At 41.7% G+C, this 27164-nt stretch overlaps 2 protein-coding genes across 3 annotated transcripts in view; both read right to left on the bottom strand.

Moving 5' to 3' along the window:
* Positions 1-32: 32 nt before the first annotated feature.
* Positions 33-4652, bottom strand: bloc1s4 (biogenesis of lysosomal organelles complex-1, subunit 4, cappuccino). The gene is made up of 5 exons (XM_054605440.1): positions 4309-4652; positions 2114-2185; positions 1895-1996; positions 1226-1360; positions 33-1038 (listed from the first exon to the last, which is right to left on the bottom strand). Exons 1-5 carry the CDS (start codon positions 4624-4626, stop codon positions 940-942), a joined length of 726 nt encoding a protein of 241 aa, XP_054461415.1. The 5' UTR covers positions 4627-4652; the 3' UTR covers positions 33-939.
* A 2136-nt stretch (positions 4653-6788) lies between these two features.
* Positions 6789-27164, bottom strand: part of pard6gb (par-6 family cell polarity regulator gamma b) — a 29917-nt gene continuing 9541 nt past the window's right edge. Inside the window, exon 3 of one of the 2 annotated variants that reach the window (XM_054606174.1) lies at positions 6789-8437. In XM_054606174.1, coding sequence (XP_054462149.1) covers positions 7350-8437 — 1088 coding nt within the window. In that variant the 3' untranslated portion in view covers positions 6789-7349. Of the gene's footprint in view, positions 8441-27164 lie in introns of both variants that reach the window. The other variant, XM_054606173.1, reaches the window with a different exon arrangement.

Below are 27164 nucleotides of genomic sequence, written 5' to 3'. Positions count from 1 at the left end.
GGGCTCAAAATAACAAACTATTTTAACTTGTCTCAAATGAGTCTTTATTGGTTATTAAAAAACATGTACCAAATTCAACCTGTAAATGAAACATCTTATTCCTAACTATTTTGGCAAATAAAGAATCAAATAATAACTCATAGGTATTGTCTCCCATGGACGAGATCCAAGCAACCTCCAGTTATTGGTACAAAACTCAATCACATCTCGACCCCCGGCCCAAACTTCATCAAGATCTATCAACTAATAACTCAACTATAGTGTGCTTTTATTAAAAAGGTGCTATCAAATATGTAGCCCCGTATCAATGAGGCAAATGTCATCTATCGCCAGTAACTCAGGAAAGCAATAAAGCAAATATTTTGAAATGGAAGACAGTATATGCTTAACTGGATGACATCCATATTGCTCGGGGAGAGTGATGAGACATATGAAATACAGATTAATTCACAACAGCGTGCAAGTCTTTACAAACACCAGGAACAGAAATGTGATTTATAAAAAAAAAAAAAGCTGGGTTAATTATTTAAGTAATACATCTAAAGATCTTTACATTGCCATCTATTGTAGCTTGTTAACAGTGTCATATTGGCAAGTGGGATGACTTTGTCCTCCTGACTTGTCATAAATCCAACATCTGACATTGTTTACTGCACAAACAGTGAAAATAAAACCCACAGAGATAAGACCCATTTAGGCACTTTTAAAATCATTTTGCTACAGTTCAGTGTTCTTACTGCCAGGAAAATGACACTCAAAAATGCAGCCTTCACGCACTTGGCTTCCAGTGACTTGTTCAGAAAGGCTGCTATTGCTTTGTTGAGGCCACTGCATCAATAGATCCTCTTGCAATGGATGGCAGTTAAAGGTTGTCTCTACAGTTTTACCCAACAGGCCTCTGAGGTTAGAACCAAGTGATGTGTCAAATGCTTTAGCGCATCACTGCTCTGACTGTGATGTGAAATAGTCGTCCGTCTGGAACACGCTGGGGATCTCTTGACGCTGATGTGGTGCTGGTCTTCTTGGGCTGGCCGGTTTCTGTCAGTGAAGAGAAAAAAAACAATTTCTAATTATCCAATAGCACTGCCTGGAGTAGAATTACACCAACTTCAGTGTAGGATTTAAAATGTTTATCCGAAAAGGGTCTCTGTTCAACTCAGTGGCACAAAACATTGTTTCACACCATAATTCACTGGTTATTTAAACTGCATGAAGACTCTCTCACGTTTAAGAAGCCTGGTACACTCATAGTGCGGAGGATCTTCTTGAAAGCACCCGGAAGTGTTCCTAGTTCTCCCTCTGCCTGCGTGACCTGCTCCTCCATGGCGTTGACGTTGGCCCCCACCATCTTAACAAAGGCCTGCAGCAATAATAAAAGTAATAATACATAAATTGAGAAATATTACATTGCTGGAACATTTGTGACCATTTTTTGGTGAATGTAACAAAGACACCCCTTTAGATGATGAATGGAAAAGTTACAAATACAACTCCTTATGGAAACAATAGCTATCATGATCATGTTTTGGATTGTATCCTCATTAGTTACTCATTGGGTATGAAATATTATTAGGATTTGAAAACATACTGCACTCTTGGACATGCGCCTGCTTCCATTATTGGAAGTAGAAAAGGCTCAGCTAATGATGATAATGTTGTTCATAATATCTCTGTTTCCTCTTGTGAAGAGGATATTTTGCTAAGTCAATTATGACTAAAACACTGCACACAAATCCTGTTTACATCACATTACATCATAGGTTTCATGGTTCATTCATTGCAGAATCTGTGTTCCAGTGTGCATTACAAAAAAACAATTCAATATTTTTGTTGCATTATTTATGTTTCATTATTGACGTAGTATTCAATCTTGCAAATTAAAAGGATCACTCACCTCTAACTTATCAATTCTTCTGTATATTTGTCTCATTTCATCCGACTTCTGCTGGATTTGAGGTAGGTTTTCATTCACTATCTGGGAAGTATCATTACGGATCTAGAGGAAAAACACAAAAGCATGTGAGAGACAAATATGCATATTCTAAAAATAAAATAAAAAAGAGTTAACGGTGCATTCATAAGATTTAACAGTGTCATAGCCTGAATGGCTTACCATATCCAGCATTCCAACAAACTCATCTACTCTCGTCAGCATTTCTTCCAAGCTTTTGTCCAAGCACAGTATCTGGAGGAAAAATCATGAAAAGAACAATCTGAAACTGCACACACAAAAAAACTATGCAGAAACCACAGCTACTGAAAATACACCAAATGAACTGAGACAGCTTTGGACTTATGTGACTTTAAGACCAGTTCCACACACCAGTGACGGCTGTAATTCAACAAAATGCTCTGAATTGAGTGTTCATTGACCACAGGGCCAAAACACAGGGGCATTGTCTTCCCTCAAACCAGCTGGCTTGCTTCACCTTCTTTGCAAATTTCTTGGTATCACGCATTTCCAGTTATTGACAACTCAAGAGCGACAGCAATTTGGTCGTCTACAAAAACGAGACAACTGTCTCCTTAAGCTGAAGACAGATTACCTTTTTGGTGAGGACATTAATATCAACTGACCGTCAGTTCGCCTTAATTATGTTCATCTTAATTAGTTTTATTTGAAAGTCACATGACTTGGACTCAAGTAAGTCAGCCTTAAGTCATGGATCAAATGTCTCGTGACTTCACTTGGACTTTCGACTTGTAAGTCCTTGACAAAGAAATGTCGATTTATTTATTCATCTATTTGTGACAGTGTATCAAATCTGCATTTTTCCTGAAAACTGATGTACTTTAAATCAACCTGACAGCACCCAATCACACAGTGTTAACAGGAGGAAAATATGACACCACTTACTATCACATTTACACGCAAAGACAACCAGAAAGGGAGGAAACGTGCAAAATATCCATCTGAGCCAGATAACACGATGACATCATCATGGTCACTTTCACGGCCTGAGTAGAACTGAACTTTATGGAGAACCCCTTTAAATCCCCCTTATTGTTGTCTAGTTTAGGAGTCGAGAATACAACCTTGAGAACTTGGACCTGACTTGGGACTTTACAGTTTTGACTCAGGACTTAACCTCACGCTTATTTGAGGCACTGATTCTGTCCCATCTCTGCCATGTCTCCACATCTCAGCTATTGGTTCATAACTGCATTGATAGTTACCTGAAGCAGCCAAGTATGACCACTGCAGTAATGTGTGTGTGTGTGTGTGTGTGTGTGTGTGTGTGTGTGTGTGTGTGTGTGTGTGTGTGTGTGTGTGTGCGTGCTACACTAACATACAGTTCTTTACAAAACCTGGTGTCTCTCTTGTGTCCAAGCACAGTATCTGGAGGAAAAAATCATGAAAAGAACAATCTGAAACTGCACACACAAAAAAAAACTATGTAGAAACCACAGCTACTGAAAATACACCAAATGAACTGAGACAGCTTTGTTCTTATGTGACTTTAAGACCAGTTCCACACACCAGTGACGGCTGTAATTCAACAAAATGAGGCACTGATTCTGTCCCATCTCTGCCATGTCTCCACATCTCAGCTATTGGTTCATAACTGCATTGATAGTTACCTGAAGCAGCCAAGTATGACCACTGCAGTAATATATGTGTGTGTGTGTGTGTGTGTGTGTGTGTGTGTGTGTGTGTGTGTGTGTGTGTGTGTGTGTGTGTGTGTGTGTGTGTGTGTGCTACACTAACATACAGTTCTTTACAAAACCTGGTGTCTCTCTTGTGTCCAAGCACAGTATCTGGAGGAAAAAATCATGAAAAGAACAATCTGAAACTGCACACACAAAAAAAACTATGTAGAAACCACAGCTACTGAAAATACACCAAATGAACTGAGACAGCTTTGGACTTATGTGACTTTAAGACCAGTTCCACACACCAGTGACGGCTGTAATTCAACAAAATGAGGCACTGATTCTGTCCCATCTCTGCCATGTCTCCACATCTCAGCTACTGGTTCATAACTGCATTGATAGTTACCTGAAGCAGCCAAGTATGACCACTGCAGTATGTGTGTGTGTGTGTGTGTGTGTGTGTGTGTGTGTGTGTGTGTGTGTGTGTGTGTGTGTGTGTGTGTGTGTGTGCTACACTAACATACAGTAGAAACCACAGCCACTGCAGTAATGTGTGTGTGTGTGTGTGTGTGTGTGTGTGTGTGTGTGTGTGTGTGTGTGTGTGTGTGTGTGTGTGTGTGTGTCCACAGCTAACATACAGTTCACAAAAACCTGTGTGTCTACTGTGTTTACAAAACCTGGTGTCTCTCTTGTGTAGAAGCCATGAGCACATACCTCTTCTCCAGCTGTCGCCTTGATGTAGGAGGAGTAGCTGAGGGCGGCTTGTCTCAGGACCTCCTCGTCCTCCTCCGGGTACTGCTGGTCGGGTGTCCCAAGCTCCGCCGCCCCGTTGAGGCTCGGGCTCTGGGAGATAACGTTGGCCGCTGCACCAAAGCTGGGGCTCTGCGACACGGTGCCGCTGCTGAGGATGTCGCTCACCATGGACAGACTGCTCGCACTTTGTGAGACGATGCCGCTGTCTCTGCTTATCTCAGCGCTGGACTCCTCCAGGGGGGACAGAAGGCCCACCCTGTCAAGCCGATGATGGTCCATGTCGCCCGTCTTTTCTGCTCTCTCTACTGCCGTGTTTTGCCCTGTCAACTGACTGGATCACGTGTGTTGTGCAGTCGATGGTGACTCGTAAGGGTCAAAACAGTGTAGCGCAAAAAAAAAAAAAAAAAAAGAAAATGCAGAAGCAAACTTTCACTCTTTGTCCTAATTTCAGATAAATATTGGTAAATGTATTATTGAAGTCAAAGCAAATACAAATACAAACACAAAACCCTAAAGCAAATGAAACAAAGACCAATAATCACCAACACTCACAGAAAAATCTGCAGCTGGGATGTGTTTTTCAGAAAAATGGTTTGAAGCAAAGCCCTGATCTGACAAAATTATTGTCAGATCAATTATAAAATGCAGATGTCAGTCTTTTGTGAAACGGATGTTCATAGTCTGTATTGTACATTTCAAGACTATGCTATGTTGTTGCAGTCTCGGCCAGCAGATGGCAGCCAGAAATACTGCATGGAAATGGACTGTTATGCAGAGACATTAACTATCACATTGGTTAAAAGAAAGTTTAACTTTAGACATTTGACTTATTGTGAAATATAATTGATCTGTTTATTTGGAGGGAAGATGCAGCATTGATTCCCCACTTAAACTAAAATATATTTGAACATGGTCAGATGATCCCATTTAAGTATTTTTTGCACATTAAGTTTTGAATGTCCTTATTTTTTGTTATTTTTAAATGTAATCTTTAACAAGACTTTGTCAGCTTTAATCGTTATACACTTGAAACTCAAATTGCCTGCTGACCATCTGTGTCACATATGACCACAGCATAGTTCTTCCTTTAGTCAGTAGTGCTACGACTATTTCATTTTAGAGGGACCTACTGCATGTGCAGGTCTTCTGCTATTTACTTTTATACTTCATATGCATGTTGCCCATGATTTAAAGTTTATGTTAAAGACACTGATAGGAAAGTGTGTGTTGTTGTGTGACTTTCAAGATTTGTAACCAACCAATACACTCAAATCGGCTGCTGATTGGTGGAAAGCGGACCAGTTGGTGTCAATGATCCATTAGATGTTTGAGCAGTGGGGCATCTTAAGTAAACGCAGCAGACAAACATTCATTAGCAGAGAGGTGAAAGGCGCTTGCTGCTGCTGGCGGGTCTCTGACCAAGGACAGAGCTGCTGGATGTCCATGTTGAATAGCTTGGATGATGATTAAGACTGGCTGTGTCTGATAAAAGGAAGTCAATCTTCAGATAGTCCATCATCACCATGTGGTGTCCAGAGCAAATTATTTTGTGATGTAACTTGACTTATGCATCCTACTAAACCTGACTACTGCCTTCAGCAGGTATGAACTTGATGCAGGTTAAAGTGACAATGAAAAGTGCTCTAAAGTGCAACTTTGAATAGTCATATTATCAATAATCAGTGTTTTGCCTAGTTTGTTGTAGGCACTGAAACGAAAAAATCTTCACACTTTTTTACTGTAGAATGGTTATAACACTACCAGTTATTTCCAGAATAAGCAGAGTCACACCCCTTTACGACATGTTTTGTGGTTATGCATTCCTGGTATACAGATGCAGCTGTTGGTGAACAATTTGGGATGTCAGCCTCTGCCATAATGATTTGCTTTGTTGACTGTCAACAGTGAGTCTGAAGAAAAGCCTCTGACTTTAGTTTATGAGGGGCTTAAACCAAAACTTGTTGTGTGTTGTTCCGTAGTTTTCATTAAAACCCTGTAAAGCTGGAAATATCTCAGGATGTCACATTGTCCTTGTAAATACTTTAAACCTGCATCTACTGTATGTTAAGTAGACAAAGCGTTTCTTTGCTACAAATGTTTGATGAAACAAATCAAATCATAGCGAATTTATGCACCTGCAACTAAGTGAAAAGTGATATTAGGGATGAGGTTTATCCAAGAATAATTGAATCTCACAAACTTTCTGCTGTCAGTGTTACATTTCTGTAAAGTTAAATCCTTAAGAACTTCTTTTAGTCCTTAATTATATTTCACTGACTATTTTCAGTCTTAAAACACTAACAGAAAATTGTAATTTTAATGGTAAAAAAACTATATAGCCATAGCATTTTTGATGGCTATGAAGTTGTTGCACCTCAAAAATGTAACCATTATCCATAAATGTAACTGCTGAACCAAATATCACATTTCTAGTTCGCAGACTTAGAATAATTTATTGGAACAGATACAAGGATTTGATCACAATCATCAATGCATAAAAGAACTATTAAAAAAAATCATACTCTAAACAGCATTTATCAGAATATAAGAAATATAGATTTACTCTTTAAAAACATCCATAAAGCAACCCCAAATTGGTCCCAGTAATAAGAATGAAAAGGATCTTAATAAAAGTGGTCACTAACAAAAGATATTAGGCTGTAGGCACATTCAGAATTCTAAGATACAGTGGACTCGCCTAAAAACAGTTATTTGTTCTGATGCTTATGACATACATACGTACAAATCTTTTGATGTAAGACAAAGACAACTTTAAAAAATACAGGAAATATATACAAAACATTTTCCTTGTTTCCTGGCTTGTAACTTCCAATTATCAATGATCTCTTTAAAAACAAACAGAAGTCACAAAATTTGTATCTGACAGAACATACTCAAGCTCATATTTATCCGGCCTGGTTTTCCAGTTTAAGTCTCTGAGCAGTTGGGATGTTTCTGTCCGTGTGTGTGTGTGTGTGTGTGTGTGTGTGTGTTTATAAGTATTATAGGGTAATGACGGTGCCGTCCTCCTCCACCCCTCCCCTTGGCAGTGCTAGGCTGTGTCGTGGGTCCGTTTTCAGGGAGCTGAGGATTTTGTGCAGGCTGCCGTTGCTGTGGCGGAGGGCCGGGTTGCTGCTGTGATGCGGAGGCTGTACTTGGTGATGACGGTGCTGGGACTGCTGGTGCGGGTTGTGCTGAAGGTTCAGGTCTCTGTGGAGCTGGTAGCTGAGGCTGCTGCTGTGGTGGTGATGGTGGTGGTGGTGGTGGTGGGATCCTCCGTTGAGGCTCGGCTGGGAGTGGAAGGAGGCAGTGGAGACCACCGATGAAGGACGTGTGGGCGGGCTTGGAGGTGCCGCTGGGCCTGAAGCTGTCGTCGGTGTCTGCTGGTGTGTGCGAGACGCACTGGACGCCAGGGAAGCATTGGACCTCTGAGAAGGCCGCTTGATGCTGCTCTCAATGACAATATCTGTCTCTTCGTCACTCTCCAGATCGTCTTGGTAACCATGTGCTCCAGAGGACATCGCCCCCATGGACGCCACTGACAAACTCGGGTAACCCGTCGATCCGCTGCTGTCAGACGACTGGCCTGAACTCCCAGAGATCCGGCTGCTGCGGACCACGTTATTGCGCTGGTTCACCGGCTTGACGGTCACAATCAGGTTGTGGCTGTTGGCAATCATCATATCCGTTACCTGATCTAAGGACTTCCCAGTCACTTCGATGCCGTTAACCTCCAGCACCTCATCGTTAACCGCCAGCAGCCCGGTGCTCTCAGCCAACCCTCCAGGCACCATCCGAGATATGAAGATGCCGGGGACTTTCTCGAGCCCGTGCGGGGTCACGCGAACGCTGGTTCCATCTCGGATGTAAAAGCCCAGGGGTTTGTCCGAGCCGTGGCGATACAGTCGAACACGGCGGTGGGATTCAGGCAGGATGTCCACATCAATGATGGAGGAGACGGGCCGGAAGTCCTGCGGCATGCCGATGCGGATGTGTGGCCGCTTGCGGTTGATGTCATTATTGCGCAGTGCGACCACTGCCTTCTTCTTACGAGTTATCGTGTTGCTGCCGTAGTTAGCATAGTCGACCTCTTCTGTGAAGCAACAAAAAGTGTAAGAAATTAGGTTTCATCATTGTTATTATGCAGGCAACACATGTTGAAAACAGTCTTTTTTCCATGTGTACAGATGTTAAAAGGCAACAAGGAAAATCTTAAACAACGTAAGGCACAAAAAGTTTGAGAGGAGGAGGATCTGGACAGTTAAAATAAACTGACGACAGAAAAGTTTCCATCCCAGGCCTACAAAACATGTGCATGAATCTTTGCCTTCATCTTTAAATCAAACAGCCTGCTTTACAAACTCAACAACCTTTTATCAAACTATGCACAGATGTGTTTTAAAATAACTTTCCTGTGAAAGACCTGCTAATCATTTATACAGCTTGTGGCTTGACACAGTTTTCATTTCTGAAGCCACAAACAAGGCCTGAGTTATTGCTGGTTTACTTCACAAGTGAGTTAAGTACGAGTAAAACCGTTGTATGAAAAATGACATGTGAGCACGTGAACTGGATTCACATAAGGCTAATAGTAAGACTCTCTCCCTCGCTGTGTTTGTATGTCTGTATAAAACGCTGAGTGTGCAGAGCATTCCTGCCTGTGCTGACAGAGGAGACCCACCCCTTTGCTACCAGGCAGCAGCTGGAGAGATCTCCGGTGTGCATTTCTACACAGGCACATACATGCATTATCTATCCTCAGGACAAACAAAGAACTCAACATATTGTTAACAGTCCAAAACTAGCTGACCCAAAGGATAATATACAATGTGGAAAGAATGAGCTGCAGGGGAAGATCAGTGTGGTAATCTCAGTTAAAGCATGATGTTTCCAACCAGAGATTAGGAGCAATCAATAAAACAATGAAAACCCTTATAGAGGACTCGCTGATTCAGAACAATGTAGGCGCTGCCAAACATGCTCAGGGACTTGCTTAGATAAAATAAAGGAGGGAGGATTGAGGCTTTGCAAGAGTGGAATGAAAAATATACTCTGAGGTGTCGCACTTGAGGGAAAAAAGGCCTGAATGCATTCATTGAGTTGTGGTTCTGATAAAGACACGATAGCGAGAAATAATTTCAGAGTATGCTCCATGGCGGAAAAACAGAACAACTTGTTTGCCGTCTAATCTTCAATTCTCAGGCGGACAGGAAATCTGGACACAGCAGAGCCTGATGTGACAGGAAGTGAGGGTCCCCAGGCGGGAGCATCAGCTCCTGCACTTCCATGGCAACGGTTATGAGTCATCTTTACCCTGCTGTTTCGGACACCTGCTTTCCGAAATTATTACAGGCAAGCACACTGTAATTTTTGGCCCCGTCCTTAAAGTACACTGTGGAAGGTGAGAACATTGAATATGGAGTCTCCGAGCAGAGCCAGCTGGCCAGTTGACCCTTCGGCCTAAGAAGAGCTTGGATGTTTGCCATGCATCGCCCTATGCGATGCTGACACATCAATAATACAAATGTTCTTCCTTGAACCGTCTCCTCTTGCTCCTCCTGAGCAGAATGTTGAGTAAGCAGCATGTTTTACCACAGCATCAGAAATAAAGGGTCTGAGGGGGGAAATAGTGTGAAAGTGACTGCCAGGAGAGAAGAGGCAGCTCTTGTGGGTGTCAGCAGTGTCACAGACCACAGTACACATGGGGAATGGGTGATGACTAAATCGGGGGGTAAATAAGAATGATAAACGAGTGTTCGTGATAAAGTAGATTGACGTCTCTTGGCACGGAATGAAATAATGCTGTTAAGTACTCACTGAGTTGAGCCAAACTGCAGTGCCAAAACGGATAAAGAAAAAGCGTTATCTTATCAACTTTTGCTTCTTTAAAATTTTAAAAGGGATTTATTTAATATGCAATTTTAAAAGAAACCAATCTGAATATCATCAAACTTAAAGTGCATGGTATTCCTAGTTTTGTGGGCATGTCTTGGGAGAAGCGGATTTGATTGAATCCAGATAAAGCATTTGCTACAGGGCTGGATTTTCTGCCACAAGTGCAAGTCTCCCTGATGGGAACCATGTTGGAGGGGATCGCTGCAGAGTCTCATTACAGGTCTCTGGTGTAACACCCTCCACCTTCCACACCCGCACCTCTGTCTCAAACCACATGGCACACCACATCACCAGCATCTTTGGTAGGACAGATGATCTTAAGTCAGAAAGCCTATATGTACAACTATAAGCATGCTTTCTAGTTATAATGTCTCACAGCTGTTCTGCATAATCCCATAAGAAACCCATGTTGGCGTAATTTGTTTAAAGAAACCCACAGATACAAAGACATGGGGTGTGTTTGATATGTCCTGGGGCACTAGCTGAAGAGGAAAGATTGAAGTAAAGCTGAGCAGGGGTTAAATCTGGGTTTACACAGACTCATTTTAAAGGGTCTATGTCTAAATTATGTCGGGCTAATTGTTCTTGCTCTTTATTGTTCAGCAGTGTAACTAACACATCTCTCCCCTCCATTTCTGTTTCTAAGAAAGTAAGACCAGCAACTAAAAGGGAAACATAGTGAGCAGAAAACTAGCCCAGTGTAAACCAACTGATAAAGTAACACAGGTGCTGACTTTGTAAAGACAGCTGTCTACCTCACGAAAAAGTTAATTAAAGTTTCATGCATCATGTAAAAAGCTATACAAGTACCAAACATCCAGAAACGTCACATAGTTTGTGGTAGAATGTGAAGTATGTACAAGGAAGGCGTTAAACAATGAAAACTGCCGCAGGTGAACCAATGACACTGTAAGTAGACAGTCTCACATTCAGCAAGCCCTGAAGTCACTTTATGTTTCAAAAAAGCGGAAATACCCAGTATTTACCCTTAAAGTCCTCTAGAGTTGGAAGAAATAGTCGATTAATTGAAAAGTCAATCGACAGAAAATCGGTCTGCAACTATTTTGGTTATCAATTAATCGTTTAAGCCCTTTTTCAGTAAACACACATCCTCTGGGTCCAGCACAAATGAGAGAATTTGTTTTAGATTTAATCGCAGTAAAATTAATTTTATTTCTCCATTGGAAAATTATGATTTTTCACCAAAAGAATAAATCAACTAATTAAGAAAAATAATCAGCAGATTATTGATGATGATTATAATTGTTAGTTTCAGCCCTTAATTACACTATGCCTTACATCACTGAAGCTACAGCAACTTACACTGGTAAGAAAAACACACTGGAGCATCATGGGATTGCAGTATTTGGAGAAGCCAAACAAATTAATAACTTGAATCATAAACCCAGACTGTGGCAGCAAAGCCCTGTCTGGCTATGTCTTTCTTCAAGGCTGGGGTTTTATATTCAGGACCAGAGCATTCATCAAAACAAAGGGGGGGTTTTCCATTGAAAAGTTAAACATTATGTTCTATGCTACTGAAGAAAACTGCAAAAATTTGCATGTGCTACTGTACTGTGTAGTTTTACCAAACGTGATTGCCGTCGAGAATAATTGCAAAATACTACTCTCTTTAAATCACACATCAAAAAATTACTTCTTTAAACCAGTCCAATCTCATAACGGTCAGTACTTCAAGGAAGCTAAGTAAGGACGAACTATCAGGTGTCACAGCTTTCTAGTCCTAACTTGATCCTGCCAAGTGTGGGAGTCACATGCGCACACACAGACAGACACACACACACACACACAAACAGCTAAACTAAATGAACACGTTCCAGCCGATCACACAAAGGTTATCGTAACCACTCCTGACAAACATAATCCCTGCTACACTGAAGCATGATGGGTAAACCCGTTAATCAAAGACCGTCGGGTGACTGCGAGGCATCTGCAGGCTAAACAGCACCTCAGATCAAAGCCTGTTAGAAAAACTTGCTGTTTCAATATGCGGTCACTCAATATTTTCACATGGTTATTTAACAACTCATGTTATTCACTGATCAGAGTACGGAATATGAAATGTCAATGTAGCTGATGCACAATCTAAGAGCGCAAAGACCGTGCATGCACAATCCAGCTGTTTGCATTTACCCTAAACTTCAGTTAGCTCTAAACTTAAGGTCAGACAATTCCAGCAGCCAAGGACAGCTAATAGCAAAGCTAAATGCTGACAGGGATGGAAAAAACATTCATTCACTTAAACAACACTTAACATCTGTGGTAAAGAATATCAGTAAGAGTAATTTGAGAGCTCTGACACAGCTGGATGGATAAAAAAAGAAGGTCAGAATTTTACAGAGGGATTTCCAAATTGCTATGCTTTCCAGATCGTAAGCAATAACTTTGTCATGCCATACTGGCATAAAGTAATCATGAATAGGTGTTTAATTTAGGGAATACTGGCGCTGAAAACCACATGATGCTACAACTCCAACCCTCAACCCACACAAGGTCAGGAGAAAGAGGTCAGAGGTGCAAAGACAGCTTCTGGGTGACTCCTTCAATCTGCTCCCTGCTGATGTGTGTGGCAGGGTGTACGAGTCTGCATGTGTGTGTGTGTGTGTGTGTGTGTGTGTGTGTGTGTGTGTGTGTGTGTGTGTGTGTGTGTGTGTGTGTGTGTGTGTGTGTGTGTGTGTGTGTGTGTGTGTGTGTGTGTGTGTGTGTGTGACGCTCAAGGAATGTGGTGGTAGACGTAGTTGGGGATATCTCCGAACAGGTTAAAGACCTGCATAACTTCTGAAAGCGGACGTGGTCTGCTTTGAACCAAAGCAACTGGCTATTTGAAGCACTCCTCGGTGCTGTTTTAAGTAATGTGATCCATCACTGGCATATTGCTAATCTTTTTTCACAGTCATGCTACCTGACATCATCATCTAAATGGATCCTGAAATAAATAAATAAATAAATAAATATATATATATATATATATATATATATATATATAGGTCTTGTTGTAATGCTGCATTGGGGCAGAAAAACAGGCCGATTAGAAGCTAGCTAGGTGATTTGCGTCTGGCTCTCAGTTGCTATTGAATGCCTCATGCTGTTGTTGGAAAAAGAAGAGAAACAGTCTTTGTTTCCCTGCAGCACACCTCTAGTTAACCAAAGCTATGAAGAGAATGCCCTTTAAAGTCCTACTGCTTTTCCACCGTCTCCCATAAAAGACAGGAGTCTAAAGAGTTTTATGATCACCCATTAAGCTCGGCGCACACTTGTTCCTGGCAGGACTTCTAACATACACTACTGACTCGGCACGACTGTAAACACAGACTGAAAAGACGCCGATGGAAATTAACCAAAAGATAAACACACTTCTATTTTTGATAAAGCGTTTCAAATCTATCTTATGCTTTCGGTAATGTAATGGTGCGATGCAATGTGAGTAATATACTAATGGTATGAGGAAATTATTTAACAGGGAATTTGTATGATGTGTGTTTGTGTACGCTACTCTGCAAGCATCAATGTGGTTCCCCTCAAGCACTACAATCACTAAGCGCGAGTTCAGACATATAATGTTGAAGAGGTGTTTGGGGCCGGCCTCATGTGTGATATTTCACACAGGGCTTTGTGAAAGTTGCCACACTATATTAAGTACTTTTGGTATACATGTGTTGGAAGCAGAGCCAGAACTTATAGTTTTTCATGATATGTCAGTGTTACAGCTGCTATAGCATGTGTGAATGCACAGGGCCTGCGTGGCACGAGACATGAACATGTTAATATGTATGAATGGAAATCTTTGTCTTGGTGGGCAGTAAATGGAAGATCATGCTGTAACCGTCTTTATAAAAAGCTCAAGCACTGCTTGGCTGAGTCAAAGCAACTTAAAAAAAATAATTTAAAAAAGTATTATTTAAAATATATATTTTTTATTTCGTCCCCATTTAAGTACTATATTGTTAATTTTGCCAATTTTCATTATTTTTCATTTTAAAACATTAATCTCAGTGGAAAGCCTTGTTACTTTGTGCACGTGAGACTTGGGGTAAAGGCGACAACATCTACACCCTGCTGATAGCTTTGGTGGTGGCCCGTCAGGGGTGTGACCCCCTGGTAATGATATTTTGACTCAGGGATATGACCCAGACACTAGCAGCACAGCTGAGGAACTTGCAAACACACAATCCTTTCAGACTGCTTCACAAAAGCAATATAGCCAACTGCTGCTATTCTCGACCACCGATAACCCGGTGGGCTTCACACTTGGTGACTGTACTACTGAGGAACCAAGGAAGTGCAGAGTCTAGTGAGAAGTTGTTGGATGAGCGGTTCTCGAGAAAGCCGCAAGCAGCAACAACGTAGGCCAAGCAATCAGCCTGTTCCAAATGGGCCGAGATACATAAAGCGACATGATATTGAGCATCTTGAGCACAGATTACCATGTTGTCAATGTCTGGTGAAAACTATCTCCAAAATTTTCTGATAAACTTAAAAGGCAAACTGATGGTTTTACACTATGGCTTTTATTTAGCTTTAGATGTGCTGGTTGGATTTTTTTTTACCTATAGATAGAGCCAAGTTAGTGGTTTCCTGTCCTTGTGCTAAGTTAAGCTTACTGCCTGCTGGCTGTAGCTTTGTATTTACTGTGCAGATGTGATCATGACAAGTTGATATTTTATATTTTTCATTTTTAAAAGCACAGTTCTCACAGGAAAGCCTCGATATCTATTCATCAGTTCACTTCTGTATGCTAAAACTACAACCTATGACCTACGGCATGTTGCTCTGTCTGCAACACATCCAGCTACAGTCCATCTATGCAAGTGACATTCCTGCACCCCAACAACCCCCCCAGCCCCCATCATGGTTTTCGGCCAAGCGTGACAAAGTGCTTAGTGACAGGAGAGACCATAATCACTGGAGAGGGGGGAAGAGACGAAGCACGCAGAGAGAATGGTGACTGGTGCTAGACCCTGCTGCCTTTTGCATTAGGTCACTGGATGCTGTGGCAGTGGGCTTCATTCCTGGGCCCCACAGACGGACACACACACACACACACACACACACACACAAAAACACACACACACACACACAGCTGAAAGCTCCTCACTTTCAAAACCACCAAGAATATGGCACAAAGTAGAACGGGATGAAACAGCACATGACAGCGCACAGCCAAAACGAGACAACCCAGTACAATGCGGTACAGTACGGTAAGCGTATACGGCCACTGAAAAACATCCCCCTTCAGCCACATTAGCATTTCTTTGTCCTGTTTGCATTAGAAAAGACATGATTTAATGAAATGCAGAGCCCTTTTCTATTGCTTCCTCCTCATAGCGTGGGCTCAGAAATAGTTGGGTTTTCATGACTCTCCAGTGGTTTCATACGACTCATCCAAATACAGCAAAATTAATTGCCTTCCTCTCACATCTTAACAAGCTGAAGCAAAAAAAAACAAAAACGTTTTGAGTCGACATGTCAAGTTTTTGCCTTTGTCAATGTTAAGTACACGTGGAGCCCCTTCCAACGAGACGTACACATAAATGTGAGGAATGAACCAAAACAATCAGTATTCTTGGACGTCCCTTTTTCTTCCTCCACTGGAGACGACCGGGAAGTCTATCTGTGTGTTTAGGGGGCTGACCGCTGCCAAGACGTTCAGCTAACACTAACATTGAAAAAAGAATCCAGACAGAATAAAGTGGTATTATTTTTTTTTTTCAACATGCAAACATATTTCACATTCTTGCAAGGGTGGTTGAGGCAGTGTCAGGGTGGAAATTTGGAGAAGCTTGATAAACGTACGTGGTTATAAAATCGACAGCTGCACTGAGGGTTGGGGAGAAACTTACTGGAAGTTTCTGTGATCTTCTGCATGCTGTGTTATAGGTGCAGAGAGGAGAACGGAAGTACAGGCCATGGTGGAACATAACTAAGTACTGTGTTGGAGTACAGTTTTGAGGTTCTTGTGCTTTACTTGAATATTTCTTTGCTACTTTATACTACTTCACTACAGCCCTTACTATTTACAAAGTAAAAGTTAACACGCACATATCGGTTTATAAAATGTACTGTTGACTGTTGCATTGTTATAAATGAAACGCTTCGATATTATTAAACACATAAACGTAAAAATATAGCAATTAAAATGAGCCATTCTGCATTATGAGGTTTTTTTTAAGAAATGTATTTATTTATAATGGTTACTTAGTTTTACTTGGATGCATTTTTGAATGCAAGACTTATACATGCAAAAGAGTAGTTATATTTTACGTTAATAGTATTACTACTATTACTTAAGTAAAGTATCTGAAATCCTCTTCCACTACTGCATACAGGAGGCTAAACACACTACTGTGCACATACACAAAAGCATAACTGTAATTCCTTTCATGTGAACTCCCAAAAAAACGGATAAAAATAAAGAGAGCCTTGAGTCTGGACTGTCATGTTGCCTTACCAACTTCAAAAACCCACAATCATCCGTGGGTGTGCATTTGAATTGGTTCATGCTTTCCATAGATAACAGAAAACAAAGAAAAAGAAAGGATTAGATAAATTGAACAAGAATCAGGTGAGACTCAGGTAAAAACGGTCTGCTAGATAAAGTTTATTTTCTCCTGATAAAACAAGACAAAGCTATAAAACTTTTTGCATGCAAATGTGTTCTGGGTAGCTCTTTGCACGCACCCCCTCCATTCCTTCACTCCCTGCACTCATTTCACTAGCAGTTACCGCGGCGCACAGGGGCCGGGCTGCACATCTGGGACACGTTAAATGGAGCTGCCTTGTCTGCTCCGTTCTGGCTCGTACTGTGTGGTTGGGTGGGGTGGGGTGGGGTGGGGTGGGAGTCACAGGTTTAAGACTCGCTGCAGGTAAGGTATCAGCAAACCCGATCACACACACATATATGCACACACACCGCCAATAAACAAGCAAACCTTGGGCCAAATCACAAGGGGAACAGAGGTTAAGACCAAGAGAAAGGTATTTTAAGAGAAGGGAGTGTGAGCGCGCGTGTGCGTACACAAGGAGATTAACCTGTGTGTTTGTGTGTGTGTGACGTATAGCAGAGGAGGGGAGGGAGGGACATCAAAGAAGGAGGAAGAGGAGAGCGATGGAGTAGACAGGTCCTGCATTCCTCCAAGCTTTCAAAAAGGAACAATCTCCACTCCGTCAAGTGTTCCCCCCCTTTAGAGAAAGTGCTACTGGGGGGCTCACTAACTTTCCTGCCTCCTCCTTCTCTTCCTCTCTCTTTCTTTCTTCAATAAAACTAACTACTGCTCCTGGTTTTAATCCAGCTGCCTCTCTGCTGATCATATGCATGTTTCCAACCAAAGAAAACACATGCTGTTGATTTAAGCTCCACAAAGTCTCCACCGCCATCTGGCCAACAGGTACCCGGAGTAAAGCCTTCACTGACCCACGTGAAGATATAAATACATGTCAGTGTGGAATACAAAAAGGTAATGGATATGTTGGACTTTTTACATAAGAAAAGATGGACCAATCCTGTATATTTCAAAGACAACATTAAGGACATTAAAACATACTAGTGCAATCGTATGACAAACGATTTTACGGGCATTTTGGTGAAGATGGGATCAGGAGAAATAGATCCACGTCACAGCAGCAGACTTGGACTTGTATCCTTGCCACCTGTCTGGCCTTCTGTTTGCACGAGAGTCCACACGAGTGATTAAATGATTGAGAGAGTAGGACAGACTTAAGGATAACACCGACAACAGAATGACTCTAAAATATGAGATAACACAAGATACTGTTTCCTTATATCCAATCTTTCTATATTCCTCTTAACAAAGCAAAGACGCACAAGAGAGAAACTCAAAAGAGAACTCATGACTAACATCACAACAAATGCTGAATTAAATTAATTTGTCTCCCACACTCACAAACCAAAACACAAGCTTTGCAGCCTTCAGCCTCTTTGACCATCAAATAATGTTTAATGAGCCCCCAGGCTGAGAAGATTTGCTTTCAATTGGATTTGCTTCACATTTCTTAATGAAGAAGAACAACGTTTATGAGTGCTGTGTGAATATTATTCATGGGGGCTCACTTAAGAAGTGGGGAAAAAGGGAATATGGTTCATTTTCAATAGCTCGTTGAGATAGTTTTATTATTAAGAGAAGAGATACACTTGTTGTTGCGATGTTGAAAATATGCATGTTATTTAAATAGTGTCAAACAGGTTTCGTGAATTGCTATCAAATGTAGCCACACTGGCAGCAAGAGCTAAAAATAACAAACCCACATCTTAAGAGAATGCGGTGGGTGCTCTGGAGGAGTAGTGAACTGAAACATTTACTACATTGTATAAACCAACTGAATTGAAGAAAACCACGGAGGCTTGCAATAACATATCTCACTCTGTGTATTTAGCGAACATGAGTAGGTTAACAATATTTGGAAGCCAAATATAAAAACTGACACATCTAAAAAATACTGTAGAATTATTATACATTACTAAATAGGAGACATAGTTTGACTTTTGGTGCTTTCTGGTTTGCATGTTTATGTGTCTGGTTAGTGTCCCTCAACCTTTCGTCCATACTGCCATCTAGAAGTCTTCATTGCTCCAAAATGTAGTGAAACTAGACCCAACCCGACTCGTTAATCCTCAAAACCTCATGTGAACTCAGGAAAACCTCTACTACTGTCCTAGTTTGTAACCTCTTCCATCATCATCTGATCTGGGTTTTCTAATCTTTCATCGGCTGCAGGTGACAACAAGCAGACTAGGAAGATTATGGTCTGTCTGTCTCTCTCCCTGTCACAAACACGCATAGTGCAAACAGAAAAAGAAATGCTGGAGGACGTGACATTCAAGCAGAGAGGCAAGGAAATGAGAAAAAAAAAAGCAAGTAAACACACACACACGCATACTTGAAAATTGACAAATTTTCTTCTGTAAACGGGTGCAAAGAGTGACGTCCCATCACACAGCCAATTTTGATTTGTTGTTAACTGCCGGCTTACGGGGGAAAAAAGAGAGACTGAGAAAGGGTGAGATAGTCCGTCTCACAGAAGACGCCTTGCTGAGAAGGTCTTCCATCAACCCACAGGAAAAGTGATCCTCTGTTATGAAGCTGCCTCTGGAGACATTCATCTCATTCACACTGTGGGCCAGAAAAATAATCCATCACACTGCAACTCGATTTATAAGTGGCCAGAGAAAATGTTGTCTCCGAAGCTGAATGAGATAATTTTTTATCCTTATCCAAGCAGACAAACGCAGTCTCACACACACACACACACACACACACACACACACACACACACACACACACACACACACACACACACACACACACACACACACACACACACACACACACACACACACACACACACACACACACACACACACACACACACACACACACACACACACACACACACACGCACACGCACACGCACACGCACACAATTGATAAGCTCTGCTGGCAGCGTGCCTTGTTTTTGAAGCAAAACAGAATGATAGCTTTGGATGAATTTGGACTTCTTGTCCATTTTTGTAGTTGATCCACTTGGACATCACTATTCTGAATTCTTTAAAAAGGGGATTCAGCATTCGATTCCCTCTGGTACGTGGTGGATCCTGCCATTTACGCGAGCACCTCATTGACCTCGACGAAGCAATGAGCGTGGGTCAATGAAAAGCCCTTTCCTGGCCTCCAGGTGAGGGGCCCCCATTCCTCTTGTGTGTGTGTGATTGGGTAAATCTTTTGCAAGCTTGAACAGGCCTTAGTCCCGTCCTCCCCTGTACCTGAAACACCAACACCCGCTCTTACACAACCACACAGCATAACAGAACACTTCCTGTGTGTGGTGACACATATCCTTAGTTCTTCCTGCTCCATGCTTTGCTCCACTGACTCCTTTTGTAGTTTACTTCATCTAGTCACTTCTCTCTCTCTCTCGCTATCTCTCTCCCACACACACATACATACACACACACACACACACACACACACACATACATACACACACAATGTCAAAACTGTCTGTGGGAGTATTTCCACATGAGCTGTCAGTGTCCATTGTTTCGGCGAGTCTCTGGGACACAATTCATATCAGGACAAGAGTCAGGGCTTGGTGCTCCCCTCCTCCATTCTTTTCCTTCCTCTCCCGTCCTGAACTGCTGAGTTGGCCTGATTCAACCACCAACTCGTGGCCCACATGTCTGCAGAAGAGGGGGAGGGTTGGTAGGAGAGAAGGGGCAACATCTTCTCACAGTGTGTCGGTCTATTGCTGCCAGACATCTGTGAGTCAGTTCAGGAGCTCATAAGATGGCAAATTTCTAAAGAAGAGCAAGGCTTTAGGTTAAAGCTTAGTTTGTTTAGTAATTTATGAAGTTTTATTGGAGTTCTCAGACTGAATGCACCAATACTGCAGTCATCCAAAATTTGGCTCAGTTAAAAACAGTAAACTAGACTTGTCCACCTTTATGTGACTATGACTGAAAGGCAATAGTCAACAGTTCACTTTTTTTGCTCCACGTTAAAGAGCCATAACTGGTATTTTAGATTTCACATTACCATTTTATACAGTGCATTTACTTTTTTTTTTTTTGCACAATTTCCTTTAGTACTCACTTTGTGAACTGACCCTGAATCAGAGATGAATCAATCAAAAGTATGTGACAAAATGCAGCTGTGAATAATTCAACTAATATCTCAAGAGACTGACTATAGTAAAGCAAAGCAAAACACAACCAAATATCCAATGACTAAATCATGCAGAAATTCTTCAAAGATAAATCAATTACACAATGAAAAAAAAAAAAAACATAGATAAGACGCCTGCTTTAGATCCTCTTATTGATTTGCTTTCATGTTAAAAGAGGTTTGCGATGGCCACCGTTAGCTCTGGTGATTTGTGATAGCCAATCATAAATACTGCTGGCTCCGTTCTAGCCAATCAAATCACTCCAGTGTGGGTTATGGCTGAACAATTGCCAGACTGGTGAGGTGGCATGACAGCTTGTCTCATTGTTTTAGTCCCATGACCTATATATGGCTATACTCATTTAGCCGACAGTAATTGTTCCTTTAATTCCTCCAGTATGGGGAGGGTAGGGATCAGGGGTCCCACTGAGCAAAAACCAAGAAACCTACAACAAACAAACAAACAAATAAATAAATAATATATATATATATATATATATATATATACACACACACACCCCAACTCAGACAGACACACTAGTGTACATTTCATATGCTGCATTTGAACACAGCCCATATAGCCATGTTTGCACAGGCTTTCATGTTGAGTGGATTTAGTTATGCATGTTTTTTTTGCCTCTGGGACTGAACTTCTGACCAGGGTCATCAAATGGGGAAAATAAATAACATCACATGCTACAAGGTCATGTTAGTATCAGGAACAAGGAGCGCATGTGTTGGTAGTACACAGTACTTATAGCATATGTGCCTTTCATGTGCATCAGCAGCATGCACAACAAACCTCACTCATTTTAAAGCAAAAGTGGAGAACCTTCATGGAATTACAAAAAGAATGGAGCTGACAGATTTATTTGTTTAATATCTAAACCTACCAACAGTTAGCATGAGCCTGTTGTTGTACCCAAGACACCGTTAACCTAGAGTAAACCAGGTGGCTCTGAAGCAAACCTTGCCATTGGTGAGTGTGTTTGGTGCGGTTGAGCTGTCGTGAAGCAAAGTCGGTCCCTCCTTTGTAATTATGGACTCCCAAAATAACCCTCTGCAGAGGCACTGCTAGGTTGATGTTGTGCTAGCTACCGTGCACTTCTCATGGCTCAGCTTGCTTAGGCCAGAACCCGAAGTGGATGTAGTTCTGATCATTAGAGGATTACGAGGATACAAATGAAAAGGTTTTTATATGATTCTTAAAGTGGAACTAGCATTGAAAAGTCATCAGTTAAAAAGATCCAAAAGTTACTAAAAGAAGACTAGAGAATCCCAGAGCTAGAAAAGTAACAAACACTCAGATATGGTGGTAAATATCTGAAATATCTAAAATACTACAGCAAACCAGATACGATATGTCCGTCAGTGACAATCACAATCTTTTCAAGCCAGCCTACATGTGAGATTAACCAAGATTTCCTAAAAGGACACAAATCATTAGCTCAAGCTTGCACTTGTGTTCATCACATTTGTATGTGTGAATTTTTTAGGGTTTTCCAGTGCAACACACAGAGCATGCCTGGCCTTGTCGTCCAGCAGAGCTGTAATTAAGGAGGAACTGCAGTGAGCAGTCTCACAGCAAACCGTCTCTGCACAAAACCAGCAACTCCTCCCTCAAAAAACCCACTAACATCCACCCAGGCCGGCGTCCATATTCCCCTCTCACTCTAACCCCAAATCTTCACCCTCTTCCCTCACTTTGCTCATGGCTCGTTTCTAATCTTGGCCTGGGGATTTTCCACTGCATTCTCTTATTCAACCATTCTCAGAATTGTGTCTGCCTGTTGGAGGGGAAATCCATCCTTACATTGGTTTACATCATTTACCTGCATTGTTTAATGTATTACAGTTGGTATTTTCTGATTTAATGTCTGTGTTGAACGCTCACCGTCAACCACTCCAATAGAACCTGAGCAGACATAAATGTATGTGACCATGCAACTCTATTAAATACTATTCAACTGGTTTCTCATTCATTTCTCAATGAAAAATGTTTAGTTATCTGTGAAAATAAGTACAAAATACCACCATACAAAAAAGGCCATGAATTGTTGAAGGTGGATTCAAATGTTATTTTTGAATACTTTTAAAGAAATAGATCTAGAGTTTAGGAGATAAGCTTATTAGCTTTCATGCTGAGCGTTAGATAAGATTGATACCAATCCCACGCATGTTCGTTAAATATGAAGGCAGAGCAAAGTAATGTTTGGCTTAGCTTAGCATTAAGACTTAAAACGGGGGGGAAATAGCTAGCCTCTAAAGATCACCAACTTGCATGTTACATCTCTTTTTTTTAATGCATACAAAAGAACAAAACAAATTGGCAGTTTCCTCATTCCAAGTATTTATGCTAAACTAGTCTGGCTGTAGTCCAGTGAGTGTGATATCAATCCTCTTACCTAACTGTTGGCCGGAAACTGAATTATTTTTATTTTTGTAAGTATGTCGTTTTAGAATGAAATGGTAAATTACTATAGGAATCTAATGTAATAATAACTAGAGCAGCTCCAAAATAAAGTAAAATCCTATTATATAGAAAGATTTGTTAGAATTACTGGTTTATTCTATCAAGTTAAGACAGGGGAAATCCCAACCCCCCCCCCATGTTTATGACAACATACAAACAACAACATAAATAAAGAACAAAAAACCCACACACAGTTGTAAATTTAGTCACACATGACACTGGATCTCGTTTCACTTTCAAGCCATACAGTAAGGGAAAGAAATAAGGCGCAGAGGTATTTCAAGCTTGTTTTTCCTCTCTTTGAAGGCTCATTCTCCTGAGGAGTGGCCTGCTGTGGTGGCTAAGGAAGTTGTTTGTTTGTCCCTGAAGGACTGGCTATATTCATCACATCCAGCAAACAATTTAGGAAAAAAAGCCTGCGTCTCTGAGCTTATTTAGCAGCAGAATGAGGTCAATTTCAACTGAGCTACTGAGTTTTGGAGAATCAGAGACGTCATAACAGAAAGTCTGTCGAGGTGTGATAGCATTCCTCTATTAAGAGCAGCTGTGGGTATGGTTCATTTTTGAACCAATATGAAGAAACTGCAAATCCACCACATCCTTCAGGAAATGTGCAAGTCAAACATTTGAGTGATGAATTTTCAACAAAACCAGCTACTTTTTTTTGACAATTTGTGACCATGCAAAACCAACAACTGGGAACATTGTTGACTGTGGGTTTGAAAAATGTCAAAATAAATCCATGAAACGCACATTGAACGTGGCAAACAGACGATAGGAGGAGCGCCCCGACACAGACACTGCTGTCCCACAATGTCTGGAAACTTCATTGTGGGGGAGCAAGGACGCAGTTCAAAGCGGGGTCGTAAACCAAAATGAAAGCGGGGATTTAGGAAACACAAACACCAATATAGTTCTGCCAAACACAACAGCCCTTACAAGTTTAATTAAAACACAGGACCTCCCCTCCCACGCCTCAACAACAGAGAGAACGGTTGAAGATGTGCGTCAGCTGAGATTTGTGATGCATACGAGCAGCCAGAAAACACTTGTGTGCATCTTTTGTTTGTTAAAGTAACAGCAAAAGACTTCTGGGATGCAATTATTATAAAAAATGACTCATAAAACACATAATACAAATTGGCTGTAATAGGACAGAGTGTGTGTGCATGCTTGCATCTGGCTGCATGTTTAGTATGGGTGTGGATTTGTGTCCCTCATTGTGCCAGCTGACATGATTTACAGCGTCATCCAAGCTGGTCTGCAGAGGCTTTGCGCTCAGAGGCACAAAGAGAGGCAGCTACCCATCGGACACGGCTTCCTCCTCTCTGTCCAGCTCCTGGCAGGCACCATGCACCTCCATCACACTTTAACTATGGCTGGCATTGTCTGAAGACATGCAGAGAAAAGGCCACACACAGGTTTTATTGAGAAGCCCACACACACAAACTACCTAAAGATGTTTTACGGCCCTGAAACTTTTTCCCCAGTAGAGACAAGGATTTATTTGGTATGGCGCAGAGATGCACTGTGACACACACACGAGCCGCACACAGCAAGCGGGAAAGATTTCCGACACCTCACTTGCCCCAGATGAGGCGTATTCAAAAGGAGGTGCGTTTTCCCATGCTGCTGCCCTCCGAATGTGACCCAGATGTGTCATCAAAGTGCCTGTGTAAAGCTTATACAAAGCTCGAATAAAAAGGCCTTTTGTCTCATACCGTACATGACGCTGACTCGTGCCACATCTCTGCCTGCACGGGCTTCCCCTCTTCTGCAGAAAATTCCTGATTTCTGTTGGCTCAGATTGCAACAGGAGGATAACAGCCAGGCCGCAGGATGGAGGTGGACTCAACCTGCCCAGTCCTCCCTCCTTCCTCCCTGCCTGTCTGTCTTTCTTTCTTACTGTCAGGCTGACTCCTCGCTGTCTGCCGTGGTTTTCTCCCCCCTTTTGCTCTAGACAATTGAGTCATGCATGAGCTCTTAGGTGAAAAGAATGAGTATTGGTCCAGGCATCTATTTAAAACAGCGTTCTGGAATGTGGACCAAGATGATCAGACGGATGAGTTGTACTGTTTCTTGGCGTCCCATCTGAGAGGAATTGCACACTTTAACCTCTCAGGAAAAGTCAAAGCATAGCAGAGCACAAGAGAGGGAAAAGAAATACTGATGAGCTATAACTGGCGGCTGCTGTCTCCTTTTCCTACAAGTAGCAGCGAGCGGTGAGTAGGGCCAGTTGTTTCATGGCGATCCCTTTCACTCAGCGGGCTCCTTCCGTTGTGGAGCCCGAGGCCGCTCTCTGGTACCAAGCACAAAGACTAGAGGTAGTGGCAGCACAAGCACAACAGACCACACTCAAACTCACACTTAATGACTCGGATGTTCTGCTAAGGGAGTCAGAAAGAGCACCGAGGCATTGCAATAAGGCAGTGCCTTTACATGACCAAAATAGATCTGCTGGAATGAGGAAAAAGGATTCTTTCTGCCCATCATGGTATTTGATCACGTGGCTGGCGTGCAAGTTTACGAACCATTGAACAGCACACAAAATACAAAAGGAGCCAAGAGCATGACACGAAAAAGCTGCACCCTGGCATGATTAGATTCTGAATCATCAATACTAATCAAGAGATCTATTCTAATCCAGTGTCCAAGGACTAAATCAGCTTTGTGAGGCCTGACTGGGATAAAGAGCCAATCCTAATTACTGAGGTGGCTCTTCTTCTTGTCCACATGGATGAAATGTTGTGGGGTCAAAGCTCTGACCTACAGCGACATTGACTGAGCCCTGGCATGTTGACACATCTGCAGCAGAATCCCATCCAGTGAACAGGGCATGTGGACAAACGTACACACAGCAAACACACACACAACCACACACACAACCACATCACGTGTTGTCAGAAGCCCTTTGGCCATGGTGTGAGAGTGGCCAGATGTGCTGACGAGGTCCCTGCAGTCGGCCACTACAACAGAACACAGACAGTGAGGAACACAACAGAGACTGTGGTTCTAACATGTTTAATAGCCGCATAATGGATTTATAGAGATATCTTAAATTACATCTATGTTATTGTGAGACAGTGAAAAAAAACATATGTAATGTAATAATACATTACAGATGCACTGATTTGATACACTAGAGGGTATTGGCAGTTCGGGTACCAGGCAGTGATGCAACCAATCCAGTTTATTTATAAAATTCTTGGTTTCAGTTATATTTAGCGGGACATCAGCTCAGCTTTTAGTGCCACGCAAATTCCAGTCCAGGCCCAATGTAACCTTACATGATAAAAATAACCAGAATCACAATCAGATACACAGATTTTATATTTGGGGAAAAAAGACTGGCACTGGTATCAGGAGGAAAAATAGTTGAACTGGCAATCCGACATGCAGTTGAAACATAAAAGTATCTGAAAACAAATTTTAAGAATTGAAGCCTTTGGAGGACAACATGAGGACTGAAGGGACTAGATGTCTGCTTGCCATCTTATTCTTTTATGAGAGGGAATAAAATGTTATAAAACATTTAAGCAAAACCAGAGAACCAGACAAGAACAACAAACCCAAGCTCACAAATCACTTTCTCCATTTCAATAACATTGGGACTGTAACCCTTTCAGACATTTTGACCCTATGACCCTGGTAAAAGAGTTTCTGAGGTCAGGTTTGGTTAAGATCAAGCCTTTGCCCATCATTTATATCTACTAACATCTATTCCGTATATACACCTGATAAACCCCCCC

This window comes from Anoplopoma fimbria, chromosome 10 (genome assembly GCF_027596085.1).
Source record: "Anoplopoma fimbria isolate UVic2021 breed Golden Eagle Sablefish chromosome 10, Afim_UVic_2022, whole genome shotgun sequence".
NCBI classification, from domain to species: Eukaryota; Metazoa; Chordata; class Actinopteri; order Perciformes; family Anoplopomatidae; genus Anoplopoma; species Anoplopoma fimbria.
This window is presented reverse-complemented; position numbering and strand designations above follow the sequence as displayed.

Excerpts from the sequence above, each read along its gene's own strand:
- bloc1s4 (XM_054605440.1), bottom strand. The coding sequence starts at position 4,626 with ATGGACCATCATCGGCTTGACAGGGTGGGCCTTCTGTCCCCCCTGGAG. Across the intron at positions 1,997-2,113 it reads TTGTTGGAATGCTGGATATG|ATCCGTAATGATACTTCCCA; the intron begins GTAAGCCATTCA and ends TTTTTCCTCTAG. Across the intron at positions 1,361-1,894 it reads GAAGAATTGATAAGTTAGAG|GCCTTTGTTAAGATGGTGGG; the intron begins GTGAGTGATCCT and ends TTATTGCTGCAG.